Source organism: Silene latifolia, chromosome X, assembly GCF_048544455.1.
Source record: "Silene latifolia isolate original U9 population chromosome X, ASM4854445v1, whole genome shotgun sequence".
NCBI lineage: Eukaryota > Viridiplantae > Streptophyta > Magnoliopsida > Caryophyllales > Caryophyllaceae > Silene > Silene latifolia.
The window spans coordinates 197,224,233-197,239,628 of record NC_133537.1 but is presented as its reverse complement, the minus strand read 5'-3'; the positions used below and the strand labels follow the sequence as shown (position 1 = coordinate 197,239,628).

General features: G+C 37.6%; 2 protein-coding genes and 1 long non-coding RNA gene across 3 annotated transcripts; all 3 read left to right on the top strand.

The window, feature by feature from the left end:
• Positions 1 to 3,723: 3,723 nt before the first annotated feature.
• On the top strand, positions 3,724 to 6,184 carry LOC141623773 (uncharacterized). Its single transcript, XR_012533624.1, has 3 exons — positions 3,724 to 4,373; positions 5,423 to 5,490; positions 5,972 to 6,184. It is a non-coding gene; the product is annotated as an uncharacterized LOC141623773 (long non-coding RNA).
• A 4,209-nt stretch (positions 6,185 to 10,393) lies between these two features.
• Positions 10,394 to 12,627, top strand: LOC141619076 (protein FAR1-RELATED SEQUENCE 5-like). The gene is made up of 4 exons (XM_074436109.1): positions 10,394 to 10,430; positions 11,063 to 11,091; positions 11,147 to 12,226; positions 12,475 to 12,627. Exons 1-4 carry the CDS (start codon positions 10,394 to 10,396, stop codon positions 12,625 to 12,627), a joined length of 1,299 nt encoding a protein of 432 aa, XP_074292210.1.
• Positions 12,628 to 12,675: 48 nt separating this feature from the next.
• Positions 12,676 to 13,937, top strand: LOC141619069 (protein FAR-RED IMPAIRED RESPONSE 1-like). The gene is made up of 3 exons (XM_074436100.1): positions 12,676 to 12,802; positions 12,944 to 13,367; positions 13,502 to 13,937. Exons 1-3 carry the CDS (start codon positions 12,676 to 12,678, stop codon positions 13,935 to 13,937), a joined length of 987 nt encoding a protein of 328 aa, XP_074292201.1.
• Positions 13,938 to 15,396: the final 1,459 nt, after the last annotated feature.

The window sequence follows — 15,396 nt, the reverse complement described above, 5'->3', positions numbered from 1 at the left end:
CAACAGCAAGGGCACCTAAGTTTATTAGACGAGTTATAGGTGCATGCTATGTCTCATTGTTCTATCATATTTGGAAAGTAAGGAATGAAGCTAGATTGAAGATGTTTGTTAGGAAGCCAGCATCTATTGTTCAGCAGGTGATCAGTGACATCAAAAATCGTACCCAAATACTGAACAAGACTAAGTTTAGAAAGAGACAGAATATGGTTACATGCTCTATGATGTATTCTTTTATTCTTTGAGTAGTTAACAGAAGACATATATATAGGGGTCATTTGGTTACCCACTAAACAATGCAGGAACTTAAATTCATGTGAATTGCAAAATGGGTATGTTGTTTGGTTACCCCAATTCACATGAATTGGAAGTTCCCATGAATTCCAATTCCTCCACAATGGAGGAAGTTGTTTACCTAGGCCCCCCCTAGGTAAGTTAGAATGCCTACATGAATTGCACTTCCTCCATGGCAACCAAACATTTTTTTGCAATTCACATGAATTCCAAATTCACGTGTTTTATGACTTCCTAGGAAATACAAATTCCTATATGCAACCAAACGACCCCATAGAATGAGTTGTAATACGAATTTTATGAGTAATGAATATACTTAACCTTTCCCAAAAAGAAAAAAAAAATACAATTAAACAATTTAATTCAACCAAAATCATTTGCAAGACAACCTAATAAATCTCTTTTTCAAAGGCTATTTGTGTTATACAATTGCTGGAACTTTTAATTAGCTATGTATTACTTGAACAAGAAAAAATTGTTGACAAGTTGGATTCATAAGCCAGACTAGTGTTATCCGCACAATCAAAACCTACTCTTTCCCTTTAATTTGTTCATCTAATTAATTAACATAAAAGTATGTATTACGATTAATTAACTTGTGCTATGAATTACGAGAATCGTTATTGACGATGTTGATAGGAATTAAATTAGGTTTTCGGAGGAGAAAGGAAAGGAGATAGAAAATTTGGGTTCTTGTTTTCTAAAGAAAGGGTATAAAATGGAAAAATTATGGAAAAAAAGTTCACAAAAGAGTAAAATATGTACATGAAAGAGCAATGACGTTTATAAAAATATGTATAGAGTACACAACTTGCATGATTAACACGAGCAAGTTTTTCACAACTATTTTATGTTACTCTTTCAATTTTTACAAATTTGTTTACATAACTAATAAAATGCTACCGTACATAATTTTAGATTATATAAAAAGAACAAGAAAAGTCTAAAAAGAAAATTATCCATAAATTTATAATTCATAATATGGGTAATTCTCAAAAGTTTACTAAGAAGTTCATAAGGTAGAAAGCAGTAAAATACAACCGAGAAATCGTATACTCAATTTAACCGGGTACTTGTAACTCGTATAACCTATTAAACCGAGTTGGATTCGTACGAATTTTAGGATTTTTAAGACTGTATACCTAAAAAACCGTATTTGTTCACCACTAGCGAGTGGTGGCCTAGCATAATTATGGATCAATTCAGAATATAGAAAGTCCATTAGATGTAGAACAAGTTAGTATTGGGTTAAAAATAAGGGTGAATTCAAAATGCAATTTGTTGATTATAGTTCAATATTGAACTTTGGTCGAGAAAATAATAGGTAGAAAAATTAGCACATGTTGATTACAGAACACTAATTGTTATAAAGGACGGTCCTATAGTGTATAGGACGGATTCAGTATCATTCAAGCCCACTCTTAAAAATAGTTGGTTATTTAGAGCAAAAGAGTCAAACACACTACCACTTTATCAGTAACTTCTCATCTCTGAGATCATAACTACATCATTTCTCATGATCTTCAACAAAACAATATTTTTCTATGTCTCTTACGCTCGTCTTCAATTTCTGAAGTTCAATATTTTGGCATGCAGAATATGTCGTCAAAGGAAGCATCACCCAAATTTCTAAAAAGGTTTGTTTGCCATTGATTCTAATCGTTGCAATTTATAATAATGTATCACTTTTTGTAGTCCTTAATTTAATGTAAACCCAAATTTGTCAGATTAACATGATGGATTTGATCTGATATGTGTGAAACTGTAAACCTCTCTCAAATGTAAATGTTCGCCCTTAATTATAGATTCAGGATTAGTTATGTTCTTTGTTATTCCTGCTCAAATAAATTCCTAATTTGTTTAGATTAGTAGTTTGTTTATTTGGGCGACATTGTAAAGTTAAAACTAGACTAAAATAATAGTAGTTTTATTCTTTGTCTATTTTTACACTAGAAACTTTTGCTTATTTCATTTCATGGAATTATAAACTAAAAACTCCGCATTTTTTATTTGAATGCTAGGGGTTTATGTTGTACACTTATAACATTCTCGATAGCTTATTAGCTCAAATGGAAGAGCGTGTGCAATTTACAAGGTGTGGGTTCAAATCCCACATTGGCTACAATATGGTTCTTACTTTAATATCGTTACCAGTTTATACTTCGTAGATCCTTAAAATTCGATAATTCGATATTTTTATGTAAGGAGTCTAGCTACAAATTTGAATTCATGGGTTCATAACTTAAAAACAAGTGGATTTTACATGAAAACCCTGATTTCGCTTAAAATCTTACTGGGCGCTCTAATTTTACTATTTAGGGTGACACCTATAGGCTTTAGATTTTAAAATAAACATTCATGTTTTAATCTAAACATATTTTATTTATAAGTTTGAACTTTCCTTTGCATAAATGGGAGATATGATTTGAATACTTCATGTTTTAAGTTAGAAATCCATAAATTTAACTAAGATACAAAACCTTAGATTTATATTGATTTAAAACTCAAGGTTCTAAGATGAAAACCCAATAATTTTAATTGACAATTTAACCTTTAACATTGGAAGTCCACTTTCAAAAAAGGGGTTTAATAAGAGAAATTTAATAAAATTACGTATAAATTAAAACATAAAATATTCAAAGCTAAAACATATTAATTTATAATAAGAACATGTGATTATAGCTTAAGAACTTATAATTTTCTAATCTGATGCCAAAACCTCCTATGATATCATATTCAACTGAAAAGTGAAAAAAATTTCCTTCAACTGAAAAGTGAAAAATTCTTAATTTCTTCACGTAAAAAGTAGGAAGAATAGAGCACGACTATGAAGTACAATAGTTGTTAACTGCTTTTTTTGTTCTCTTGTTAATTACAGTACTAATCAGCATTAATTGTTAACTATTGGGCTAATTCCTATGAATGGGCCGTCCTATGCTATAGGACGGTCCTATAAGAGAGTTGCTGATTACGGAATCATTAATTTTATTTTGTATTTAAATTTTAACTTAAATATACCTTTGATTTTTTTTACCCAATTTGTCCTACGTCTAAGTTTTTTCTACCAATTTGTCCCAATTACTAATTTGGTGGTTTATCCGCATATTCCCTTCGTCTTAACAGATTATTTACGTCTGCTTTTTCACATTTGTCGACGCGCATTTTACACCATCAACATCTGTCATTTTGCATTGATAAAAATTACTCCCTCTACACATTTGTTTTCACCCCATTTCTATTTGCACAAAGATTAAGAAAGTATAATAAGAAATGAAAAAGTATATGATGAAGTGCAATTGGGCAGATGGTAATTACAATTAACGAAATTTTGGCCCTGTTTTGTTAAGTGACTAATCTGTCTACATTTCCAAGTGGGGTGTTATATTTCCCACCAAAGTACATAGTGGGGGAGGGGGGATTTCAAACACTCATAAATGTTTCCCCAAATGCTACCCACCAAATCTTACATTTACACTAAGTTTAAAGAGAGGACAACCCCTTTACATAACACAGAAAATAAAACATCAGAAAAAATCGTTGCCAAATTTCATTTCTTATTCTTCTTCTCTTCCATCTTATTTAGCTCTTCCATCTTCTTCAACTCTAACATTTCTTCCTTATGCGTTTTCTATGGAACTGCACTTTACAAACTGTTAGTATAACAAACAAAGAGAAGAAAAACAGAAGCTTTACGGTAAAAAAAAGGCAGTCACATTCACACCATACTCAAATAGTGTGTGGTCCAAATCTTACAAATGAGAAAAGACATAAAATTGCATGTTTTCTATTCGACAATACAATTAATGGCACGCCAAAAAGAGGACCAATGACCACAATTGCTGCCAAATTTCAGGTTGATATGAAAACCATATTTGAAATATGGAGAGTTGCAAAGCAACATAGAGCTAATGGTGAAGAATGGCAAATACAATCAAAGATGAAGGGAAACAAAGACGGGGACATCATGCAAGTTCCAGTAGAGCTAATATTAGCAACAAGCAAGGGAGACAGAGGCTCATTAGTAACTTTCAGTAACGATATTGGCGTTTCAGCAACCACTATTGCCAATTGGGTTAAACAAGGTAAACTTAGATGTCATATTTGGGCCTTAAAGCCTTCTCTCACTAATGAGAACAAGTTTAAGAGGTTACACTTTTCCCTTTCAAAATTAAGCTATGATATAATATCTTCTTCTTTGAAGCTTAAAGATATGTCAAATGTTATTCATATTGATAAGAAATGGTTTTATATCACACAAGATCAAGCTAAGTTTTTTCTGTTGCAAGAAGAAATTGATTCACATAGGGCACGTAAAAGCAAAAGTTTAATCACTAAGGTTTTGTTCATGGCAGTAGTATCTAGACCCATATATGATGCAAATGGAAACCTTATCTTCGATGGAAAATTTGGGATATTTATCTTTACATTCCAAGATCCAGTCAAAAGGAATTAACAAAAACAGGGTAGCTAGTACTGTAGAAACAAAGCCAGTAGCTTCAATCAACAAACAAGTCACCAAGGAGATGCTACTTACCAACTTACTACCAGTTATTAAAAGCAAGTGGCCAGAATCAATGACCAAAAATATCACTATCCAGCAGGACAATGGAAAACCACACATTAAAAGTGAGGATCCAGATTTTATGATGTTTGTAATACTACGGTTTTCTATGTCTATGGGTACACTATAGAGTGGTGCTTACTCTGTCGAGTATGTATGTTTGGTTTACGAAACAGTGTTCTACTGAAGGGTACTCGATCGAGTAAGATGGGGACTCGATCGAGTAAGTTGATTCTGCGGGTTGTTTTAGCCGGGTTTTGTTAGTAACGCGTGATTAATATTTAAGGCTTTCCGTCACTTCCTTAATCACTTTTATCTTTTCTAAAAACCTTTCAAGAGAGAAAACAGTTACGTTGCTTTTGTTCTTCGCGTTACTATCAAATCCCAAAGGCTAAAGTTGTCGGATCGTCGCGTTCTTTACACCGTGAGTTCGTCGTGTCGTAGGTAAGTTCCTTGTATGATTTTTATACCGTTTCGTTGATTTTGTTTAAAACCCTAATTGGGTAGATTGGGGGGGTTTTGGGAGTATAATGTTGTATTAGATGGTAATTGTATGTTATGTGATTATAGGAGGAGGTTTCGTAGAGGAACGATATTGATTAGTTGCTTTGTGACGATCTCGTGATTGCTTATTCCAGGTAGGGTTTCCCTACTCGGTTATTGGTTACATAATTGTTGGTGGTGATTATGTTTATTGTTGATCTATGTCATGTTAGTTTTGTGTTGGAGTTGTTGTTGTATAATTGTCTGTGGTTTTCGAGGTGCGCCCTCGGCTGAGTGGAGTCACTTGCGCGAGTGGCTTCACGCCCTTGATTCGCCCTCTGTGGAACCCGCCACAGAAGGGGATGTACACATTAATGAACATGGGTTATCGCTCGGATGAGATGAGCGGGGGTTAGGTGGGTACGGCTGCGGTCCCCCACTGGCGGCGAGGAATATCTGTTGTGATAGGTATTCTGGCAGGACTACACACTTTAGTGTGTGGTCAGGTGTGTGGAGTTGTGACGGAGTTGGATATTGTGTGTGTAGTATCTTATATATTGTGTTTTGTGTAATCAGTAATTGACCCCGTTTAAATGTTTTGAAAACTGTGGTGATCCATTCGGGGATGGTGAGCAGTTATTAAGCAGGTATGAGATGGACGCGCATGGGATAGCTGGGTTGAGTCACCACGAGATGTTTAAAAGTCTTCCGCTGTGTCTTTAAACGATTATTTACTTTAGTTGGTTTAGCATTTTGGAACAATTGTATTTTCATTTGACAGTTTTGGTTTGGACATGTATTGCTTTAAACTTATTTAATAAAGTACGTTCTTTTATGGTCCTTTTGATATACATTGCTTCGGGTAACCGAGATGGTAGCATTCCCATGCATTAGGTTGTCCTTGTAAGGCACTTGGTGTATAGGGGTGTTACAAAGTGGTATTAGAGCGACGATATTGGAACCTGTAACTAATGAACCCAATGAATCTAGGGAGTCAAAATAAAATGAACCCGGGTAGGAGTTGCTAGGAGCTAATGCAAAGGTTTGGGAGACGTCCTAAAGTCGCGATCTCGCCCTACAACTTTGAACCGGTCACTATGGGGTGTCATGGAATCGCTATGTGATTATTTAAGTTATGTTGAACACACACACACACATACACACACACACACACACACACACACACACACACACACACACACACACACACACACACACACACACACACACACACACACACACACACACACACACACACACACATATATATATAGATTTAGGATCCGGTGAGAACGATCATTCAGTGAGAACGGTGAGAACGTACTAACCATATAATATAACCATACGATTAAAATATAAATCAAAGGGTATCAATTCTATAAAATCACTCACCACCATCACATATTCATTCGACCCACACCACCCATCACTCACTGCTCCACCCTCCGCCACTCGGGCCACCACCGTCCCTACCCGGAGGTCAACACCACGTCGGCACCACAACCAGCGGCACAAGTCCCTAACTGTCCGTTTTCACTCGACATCACGGTGGCATGAATCCGATCATCTTTCGAGATCACGATGTTTATGCGATGTTTGTGACGACGACGAAGTAATTTAAAGTTTGAGGAAAGGAGAATCTGCTGAAATCGCTGACATCACAAGATGCAACAAAATCAATCAAAATCACAAAAATTGAAATAACTGGGTATTCCGGTTAGATTTGGCAGAAAATAGAGCATATGCGACTCAGAAGCAAGCGAAGTATAATTAACGATGTCGTATTAACGGCGATAACGCATCTAAACGGCGACGTTTGTCGTGTTTGCATTTTTTAATTAGCTGAGGTAATTAATTTATTAAATTGAGGGTTGGAGCAATCATTGTAATGGGCCAATGACATATGAAAACTTTGAAGATCAGGTAAGAATAATGATAAGTAATGATGGAAGGCTGATGGGAAATGCTTGTTCGGCACTCGACAGTAGCGTTTGTATTACATAAAAAGTTTATATTGAATTTAGGTGGACTCATTTGTGTTTATTTGTTAGTTTTAATTCTAATTTGGTGCGGTGGCGACAAGCCATTCTTGTCTCGATTCAATTGCTAGATTGATTTTTGTGTGGTTTGTTCAATTAGGAACGTTTTCTCGTCGGAGTTGCGCTGTCACCTGGTCTAGCCGACGGTTATGCTCTGGCGACGTCTCACATAAGTGGTCATCAAGTCTGTTCGATTCCTGGTGGCAGCGGTTAGTGGTGGTTTATGGTGTTGGGAGTTGTTAATAATGATGGTTGCTTGATGGGTAATGTGGCTGTGTTGGTCGTGTTTCGAAGACGGCCTTCAAGGGAGATGAACAAGTGCGGGTCAGGGAACGGAAATGGAGCGGTGATGGTGCTCCAACGGAGGAAAAAGTCTGGTTCCTACCAAGACATTTTTTTGTAGTGGTGGTGTTAGCCACCGGTATTAATGGTGGCAGTATATAGTGTCGTAGGTGTGCTGTTGATAAATTGTATACTTAATAAATTCGGTTTAATTGCAGGTGACAGTTGCAACTTGGGCTTTGAATTCGAAATGGTTCAGCCATGGTGGTCGATTGATGCGAATGATGATGAATTGGTCATGGTGAATTGAAGAATGTGGTGGTCTGGTGATGAAGATGCGGGTTTGGTCATGCTGGTGTGTAGGCCTCGTCGTGGGCATGCCTGAGATGCAGCGGAGTGATGATGGTGGAGCGAGCTGAGTATGCTTCAATGGTGAAGGTGGATTGATCGGGTTTTGGCTTTGGTCGGTTTGAATGTTGTGATGACTGGTTAGACGGGAATGAAGGTGATGAATGATGAAAGAGCAGGGGATGTGTTGTGTGTTTGTGATTTTTGGTGAAGTCAACTTTGACTTACCTGCACGAGAGTCAACGTTTTCTTTTACTCTTCCATTTGACTCTGTTCCGTCCCAAGTCCCAACGAGACTTGCTCCTTAATTTCCATCTCATTTTATTCTAACTCGAATCTCTACTTTATTATACCACCTCGCCTACAAATTATAAACATTAAAATATTAGTAATACTAAAATTATAAAAAATCCGAATAATTATTAAATATAATCAAGCCGACTAATTACTATAAATTAGTAATTAAATGAGCTATTTAATCAATTAAGCACGCAAAATCGACTCAGAATAAGGTATAAATTAGGGGTAAAATGTTACCAAAATACTACTCATCAATCTACATTGCTATAATACGTATCTAGAATTTATGTAAAAAATGTATCTAGTATAGACAAAAATGTATCTACGTCGTCATAAAATGTATCTAAAATTTATGTAACAAGTGTATTTATAGTAGTGTAAAGTGTATCTGAGAATTTATGAAAAAAAATGTATCTAGCATGTATTTTAATGTATCTAGTAGATGTAAAAAAACTTCGAAAAAAATGTATCTGGATTGTTATACAGTGTATCTAAGATTCATGAAAAAAGTGCACCTACTTTAGTTAAAAGTGTATATGAGATTTGGTAAAAAAAAAAAAAAAGTATATCTACATTCTTAAAATGTGTATATAGAATTTTGGTAAAAAGTGTACCTACTTTAGTTAAAAGTGTATATGAGATTTGGTAAAAAAAAAAAATGTATCTACATTCTTAAAATGTGTGTATAGAATTTTGGTAAAAAGTGTATCTACTTTAGTTAAAAGTGTATATAAGATTTGGTAAAAAAAAAAAAAAACAAGTGTATCTACATTCTTAAAATGCGTATATAGAATTTTGGTAAAAAGTGTACCTACTTTAGTTAAAAGTGTATATATAAGATTTGGTTTAAAAAAAAAAAAAAAAAGAAAGTACCTTTTATGTAACACCCCACAGTAATTGGAGAGGTTCAGTGATAGGCTTAAATGACTAGTGCTTAAAGGGATTGAAAGTACTACTCATATCAACAAAGTGCACTTTCTTTTATGGTCATCCATGCGAAAGAACTCCAAAGTTAAGCGTGCTTGACTGAGAGTAGTCTTAGGATGGGTGACCTCCTGGGAAGGTTTCCGGGATGCGCATGAGTGAGGACAAAATGCGCTATAAAGGACCCGTGTTGATCTGTGGGCCATGTACACAGCCTGGTGAGCTATCATAAGTAACCGCTCCCGACCCGGTTTGGGCCGGGGTGTTACAAGTGGTATCAGAGCAACCCTGCGACCGTGTGGTGATCGGATGCAGTTGTTATACGCCCCTGGAGGCAGTGGTTATACGCTCCATTGTGATCACACACCTAGCGGGGGAGGATTCTGGGTTAGCGGTTATGCTCCCAGGCGCAACGAGGACGTTGCGTTCTTCAAGTGGGGGTGACTGTAACACCCCACAGTAATTGGAGAGGTTCAGTGATAGGCTTAAATGACTAGTGCTTAAAGGGATTGAAAGTACTACTCATATCAACAAAGTGCACTTTCTTTTATGGTCATCCATGCGAAAGAACTCCAAAGTTAAGCGTGCTTGACTGAGAGTAGTCTTAGGATGGGTGACCTCCTGGGAAGGTTTCCGGGATGCGCATGAGTGAGAACAAAATGCGCTATAAAGGACCCGTGTTGATCTGTGGGCCATTTACACAGCCTGGTGAGCTATCATAAGTAACCGCTCCCGACCCGATTTGGGTCGGGGTGTTACATTTTATATATATTCTAATGTATCTAGTGTGTTCTCACCGTTCTCACCGAATGGTCGTTCTCACCGGAACCCACCTATATATATAAATTGCATCAAGTGAGTCTAGGTATCTTAGGTGAGTCTAGCATTTTAATCTCATCCATTAGATCTACTCCTAATCAACGGCTGAGATTAAATCTCAGAAATTATAACAAACCTATAAAAGCTAAGAATTCAAGCCTCCCCTCATAATTCGCCACTTTCTCTCCTCCGTCTCTTTCCCTCGCTTTTTCTATCTCTCTCTCTAAGTCAAAATAATCCTCTGAATCAAGCAAACAAACCCTAGGTTCCTGTTTTTTACTCGCTTTTATCAATTCATTCACAAATCAATCAAATTAAATCTGTTTTCCAGGTTCTCGTTGCTACAATGGATGCAGATTCTACCGACATTAACATGCAAACAGGTAATTTCCGTAATCCTTTCGTTTTCAGTTTTCCTTTTCGCGATTTCATCTGGATTCTATGTCGCTTATCATTCGCTATTGTAATTTCATTATTCCGTTGCTTTTCAGTTTTTTAGGTTAATCGATTTTATGTTTGATTCAATTTTAATGACATCCGTTCACTTCTACTTCAATTTTACGGTGTCCTTTCCTTTGATTATTCTCGTATTTGCTTTTCTCTTTAATATTAGGTGAAATATCCTTATATTTGTTGTTTTTCCTATCGAATTTTCATATTTGCGTTCTCCTCTCGCTTCGTCGCTTACAATCGCAGCTTTTTATTGTCACATTCCGTCAATTTTGATTATATTTGTCTTTATTCTTTGCTTTTCAGCTTTTTTAGGTTAATCGATTTTATGTTTGCTTCAATTTTAATGAAATCCGTTCACTTCTACTCCAATTTACGGTCTCCTTTCCTTTGATTATACTCGTAGTTGCTTTCGTCTTAAATATTAGGTCAAATATCCTTGTATTTGTTGATTTTCTCGTTCAATTTCGGTCAAATTTCATTATATTTGACCTCTTTTCTTGTCTTGTATATTCCTGTTCCCCTGTCTCGTATATTCCCTGTTCTGCTTTGTCAATGCTTACAGTGCTCACTTGTTACAATATCAATGTTATCGTAACACAATCACATATATTCATTTTCCATTTTCCTTTTTGTATTACGACTCAAGGCATCAAGTACTCAACCCCATTCTACGCCAATTGTCCAAGAGCAACCCAATCCTCACCCAAATAACCAGCTTGTTCTGTCTCACACGCCTAATGGAGGTGAGCGCTGGATGCGTGTGGTTGAGCACAAGTTTAGACCTACTATTGGTGCAGTTTTCGCCTCCCTTGAGGCTGGAATCAAGTTCTACGAGGTTTATGCTCGGGCATGTGGATTTACCCCTCGGAAGCATAGTACGAAAACATTACGAGGTGGTGTTGCACACCAAAAATTCGTAGTCTGCAACCGTCAAGGGTTCAGGGAATTTAAACCGAAACAGCGTCCCAGAACAAAGGATGATGAGAATATGGGTGATGGTTCGTCCACAGCTAGTACAGTTGCACGACGAGTTAAAATCACAAGAATTGGATGCCGAGCGTACGTCAGATTTGCCCTTCTACATGGCCTTGATGGCCCAACTATGATTGACGAGTTTTCTAAAGTCCACAATCATCATCTCACCTCTGTCTGTAACAGAGATCTCGATAAGATTTCACGATCCCTTGATATGTTCCAGAAGACGCTTATCTTGGACAACTCCAAGTTGAATATTGGCGCTGGATTGACCTTTAGACAGGTTAAGGAACTTGTCAATGGGTATGAAAATATCGGTGCTACATTGATAGATTTTAAGAACTTTCAAAGAGATATCAAGTGCTACATTGGGTTAAGAGATGCTGACCTTTTCATCGATCGACTCGAGAAACTCAAAGCGACCCAACCCCAGTTCTACTTCGCCTATGATGTTGATTCGCAAAATCGTCTAACAAAGTTCTTTTGGGCTGATGCTACATGTATTAGAAACTGCTCATTCATTGGGGATGCTGTGAGCTTCGACCCTACTTACGGAACCAACAAGTATGATATGGTTTTTACACCATTCACAGTGTTAATCACCACGAAAAGTCGGTGTTGTTTGCGGTTGTCTCCCTGTTACACGAGGATGACATCTCCTTCCAATGGACCTTTCAACGATTTCTTGACTGCCATGGGACAAAAAGAGCCGCAGTTCATGATCACGGATCAATGCCCTGGCATAAAGAAGGTAATAGTGTGACAATGTTACTGTAACAGACTTACTTAAAATTATTGTACCACAACTTTCTGACTCCAACTACCACTGTTCCATCTCTTCCTCTTTTACAAGGTTATTCAATAACAATGTTACTGTAACTAAATTACTAACATATAATTTACTCACTTGCTCTTTCCCTATCACTTTGGTCAATATCACGTTCGACTTGTCGTTTCATTATGACCGCATACAACAGCTTTCCTTCGTTTTCAAAACAGTTAGGCATCGTTATTGTATGTGGCATATTACACAAAAGATCACGGACAAAGTTGGTTCAAGATCTCTGCAGAGACACGGACTTCCTTGCTCGCTTCAACGCTGTTGTTTGGGACCCTGATATGGAGCCGTCGGAGTTCGAAGAGAAGTGGTAGAAGGTCATTTCAGATTTCGAGCTGGAAGATAATGATTGGTTGACTACAATGTTCGACGACAGACACCATTGGATTCCTGCCTACCATCGTGACCTTGCCTTGGGCTGCATATTAAGAACAACACAACGATCAGAAAGTACAAATTCGTTTTTCAAGCGCTATGAGAATCACTTTGGTACACTGGTCGAATTTTGGATGAGGTAAACAACTCTTTTTCATTCCTTACAAGATGCCGGAACAAAGTGTATGTTACAATACCATTGTTTCATTGTTACATAAATAATTTGTTGCCGAATCCTTGTTGCATTAAAACCAGGTTCCAAATCGCTATGGACCAAAGAGCGCTATACACGAAGGTGCGATGATTATAACAACGACCACTCATTCCCTGAGCTTAAGACAGAATTACCTATAGAAAAGCATGGCGCTATTATATACACACATGCTGTGTTCAAGGTGTTTCAAGAAGAAGTAATGGCTGCCGATTCAAGTGGTGTTAATGACTTGGAGAAGGAGGAGCATGTGCGCATAATTCATGTAATCGATACTGAGACAGACATAATTTTCGAGGTGAGGTTGGACCTTAGAAGCACAGATGCAGTATGCGAGTGTAAACTGTTCGAAAGAATTGGATTACTCTGCAGGCATATTGTGTGGGTGTACAAGGGCAAAGGAATTGGGCGAATACCAAGCAAGTACATTGTAGATCGTTGGCTAAATAACACACACGCAGCAAACAGGTTTGATTCGAAAACATTATTACAGTGACAGTTTTGACTTGTTACAGTAATTGTTTTACAATAACATTGTAACCATAATTTTTTATAGTAACATTGTCACCATGATAAACAGTAACCTGCTGTTTTACTTCCAGGCTTGATTCGAATGGGAATGTCATTGAGGATTCATATATGGCTACGTCTGATAATAGTCATTTGTGCAACGTATGGTCAGAGTTCCGTCAGATAGTTGGTGTTCTCAAAACTTTACCTGCTGAACACACGGAAGAGTTAGCATCCCTCCTAGTTGAGTTCCGGCAAAAGTTATGTATTGAACCGCTTACAAAAGACCAAGAGATGGAGATTCTGTTGGGCTGCAGCTCGTCGTCTGAAGTCACTATCCACCCTCCGGAACAAGCACGCAACAAGGGCAGCGGAAAAAGATTGAAGTCAGCTAAACAACAGGCCATTGAAAAAGCAGCCAAGCCAAAGAGGCTATGTGCATACTGCAAAGAAAGAGTTACCCACGACAGGAGAACATGCCCTCTTCGTATAGCTGCTGAGAAAGCAGCTAAAAAGAAAAAAGTTTGATACTGTTATGATGTTACAGTGCCATTGTGACCTTATCAATAATTAATAGGATTTTGTGTTGCTGTGCCGCCTAATCCAACCCTAAACCCTTTTCCGTCCCGTTTTAGGAGCGTTTTTTCCCAAATTTAATTCCCGTCCACGACAGGGTATCACCCGTCCTTCCCTAGGGTTTAGTTTTGGTTTTATCTAATGATTGTTGTACTACGAACAACCTTTGTTTAAGGAAAAGGGTTTAGGGTTGGATTAGGCGGCTCCGCGGCGGTGCCGCCTAATCCAACCCTAAACCCTTTTCCGTCCCGTTTAGGAGCGTTTTTCCCCAAATTTAAATCCCGTCCCACGACAGTATCACCCGTCCTTCCCTAGGGTTTAGTTTTGGTTTTTTTTGCACCACGATTTTTAAAGGAAAAGGGTTTAGGGTTGGATTAGGCGGCTCCGCGAAGCGGTGCCGCCTAATCCAACCCTAAACTCTTTTCCGTCCCGTTTTAGGAGTGTTTTTCCCCAAATTTAAATCCTGTTGTACGTTTTAGGAGCATTTTCCCCCAAATTTAAATCCCGTCCACGACAGGGTATCACTCGTCCTTCCCTAGGGTTTAGTTTTGGTTTTTTGCACTACGATTTTTTAAGGAAAAGGGTTTAGGGTTGGATTAGGCGGCTAATCCAACCCTAAACCCTTTTCCGTTCCGTTTTAGGAGCGTTTTCTCCAAATTTAAATTCCGTCCACGACAGGGTATCACCCGTCCTTCCCTAGTGTTTAGTTTTGGTTTTACTGTAACAGTGTTGTACTACGAACAATCTTTGGTTAAGGAAAAGGGTTTAGGGTTGGATTAGGCGGCGTTGGATTAGGCGGCTCCGCGAAGCGGTGCCGCCTAATCCAACCCTAAACCCTTTTCCGTCCCGTTTTAGGAGCGTTTTTCCCCAAATTTAAATCCGGTCGTATGTTTTAGGAGTGTTTTTCCCCAAATTTAAATTCCGTCCACGACAGGGTATCTCCCGTCCTTCCCTAGGGTTTAGTTTGGTTTTACTGTAACAGTGTTGTACTACGAACAACCTTTGTTTAAGGAAAAGGGTTTAGGGTTGGATTAGGCGGCTCCGCGAAGCGGTGCCGCCTAATCCAACCCTAAACCCTTTTCCGTCCCGTTTTAGGAGCGTTTTTTGACAATTTTAAACATAGTTACATAATCGTTGTTCAATTTAATATACCACAATTCTAATAGTAAATTGGACAATTAACCGAATTAAGATGTCATTCATTAAAAACAAGTGTTACAAACACGATTAAAAACGAAATACTTCCAAACAAAGAATGAGTTAACTTAAATATAAGTCATCACAAAGATGCATAAACTGTAATAAAAAGGAAATATTAAATCTTTTACTCCCTTCTTAGTCGTTTATTCACGGAGGAGAATGAACACGCTTTCGCCTCTAGCAACTCCTTTTTCAGATTATTCCTGTAACC

Coding starts and splice junctions, on each gene's coding strand:
- LOC141619076 (XM_074436109.1), top strand. CDS start 10,394: ATGGATGCAGATTCTACCGACATTAACATGCAAACAG. Junction 10,431..11,062: donor CGACATTAACATGCAAACAG/GTAATTTCCGTA, acceptor CAATGCTTACAG/TGCTCACTTGTTACAATATC. Junction 11,092..11,146: donor GTTACAATATCAATGTTATC/GTAACACAATCA, acceptor TTACGACTCAAG/GCATCAAGTACTCAACCCCA.
- LOC141619069 (XM_074436100.1), top strand. CDS start 12,676: ATGTTCGACGACAGACACCATTGGATTCCTGCCTACCATCGTGACCTT. Junction 12,803..12,943: donor GCGCTATGAGAATCACTTTG/GTACACTGGTCG, acceptor CATTAAAACCAG/GTTCCAAATCGCTATGGACC. Junction 13,368..13,501: donor AACACACACGCAGCAAACAG/GTTTGATTCGAA, acceptor TTTTACTTCCAG/GCTTGATTCGAATGGGAATG.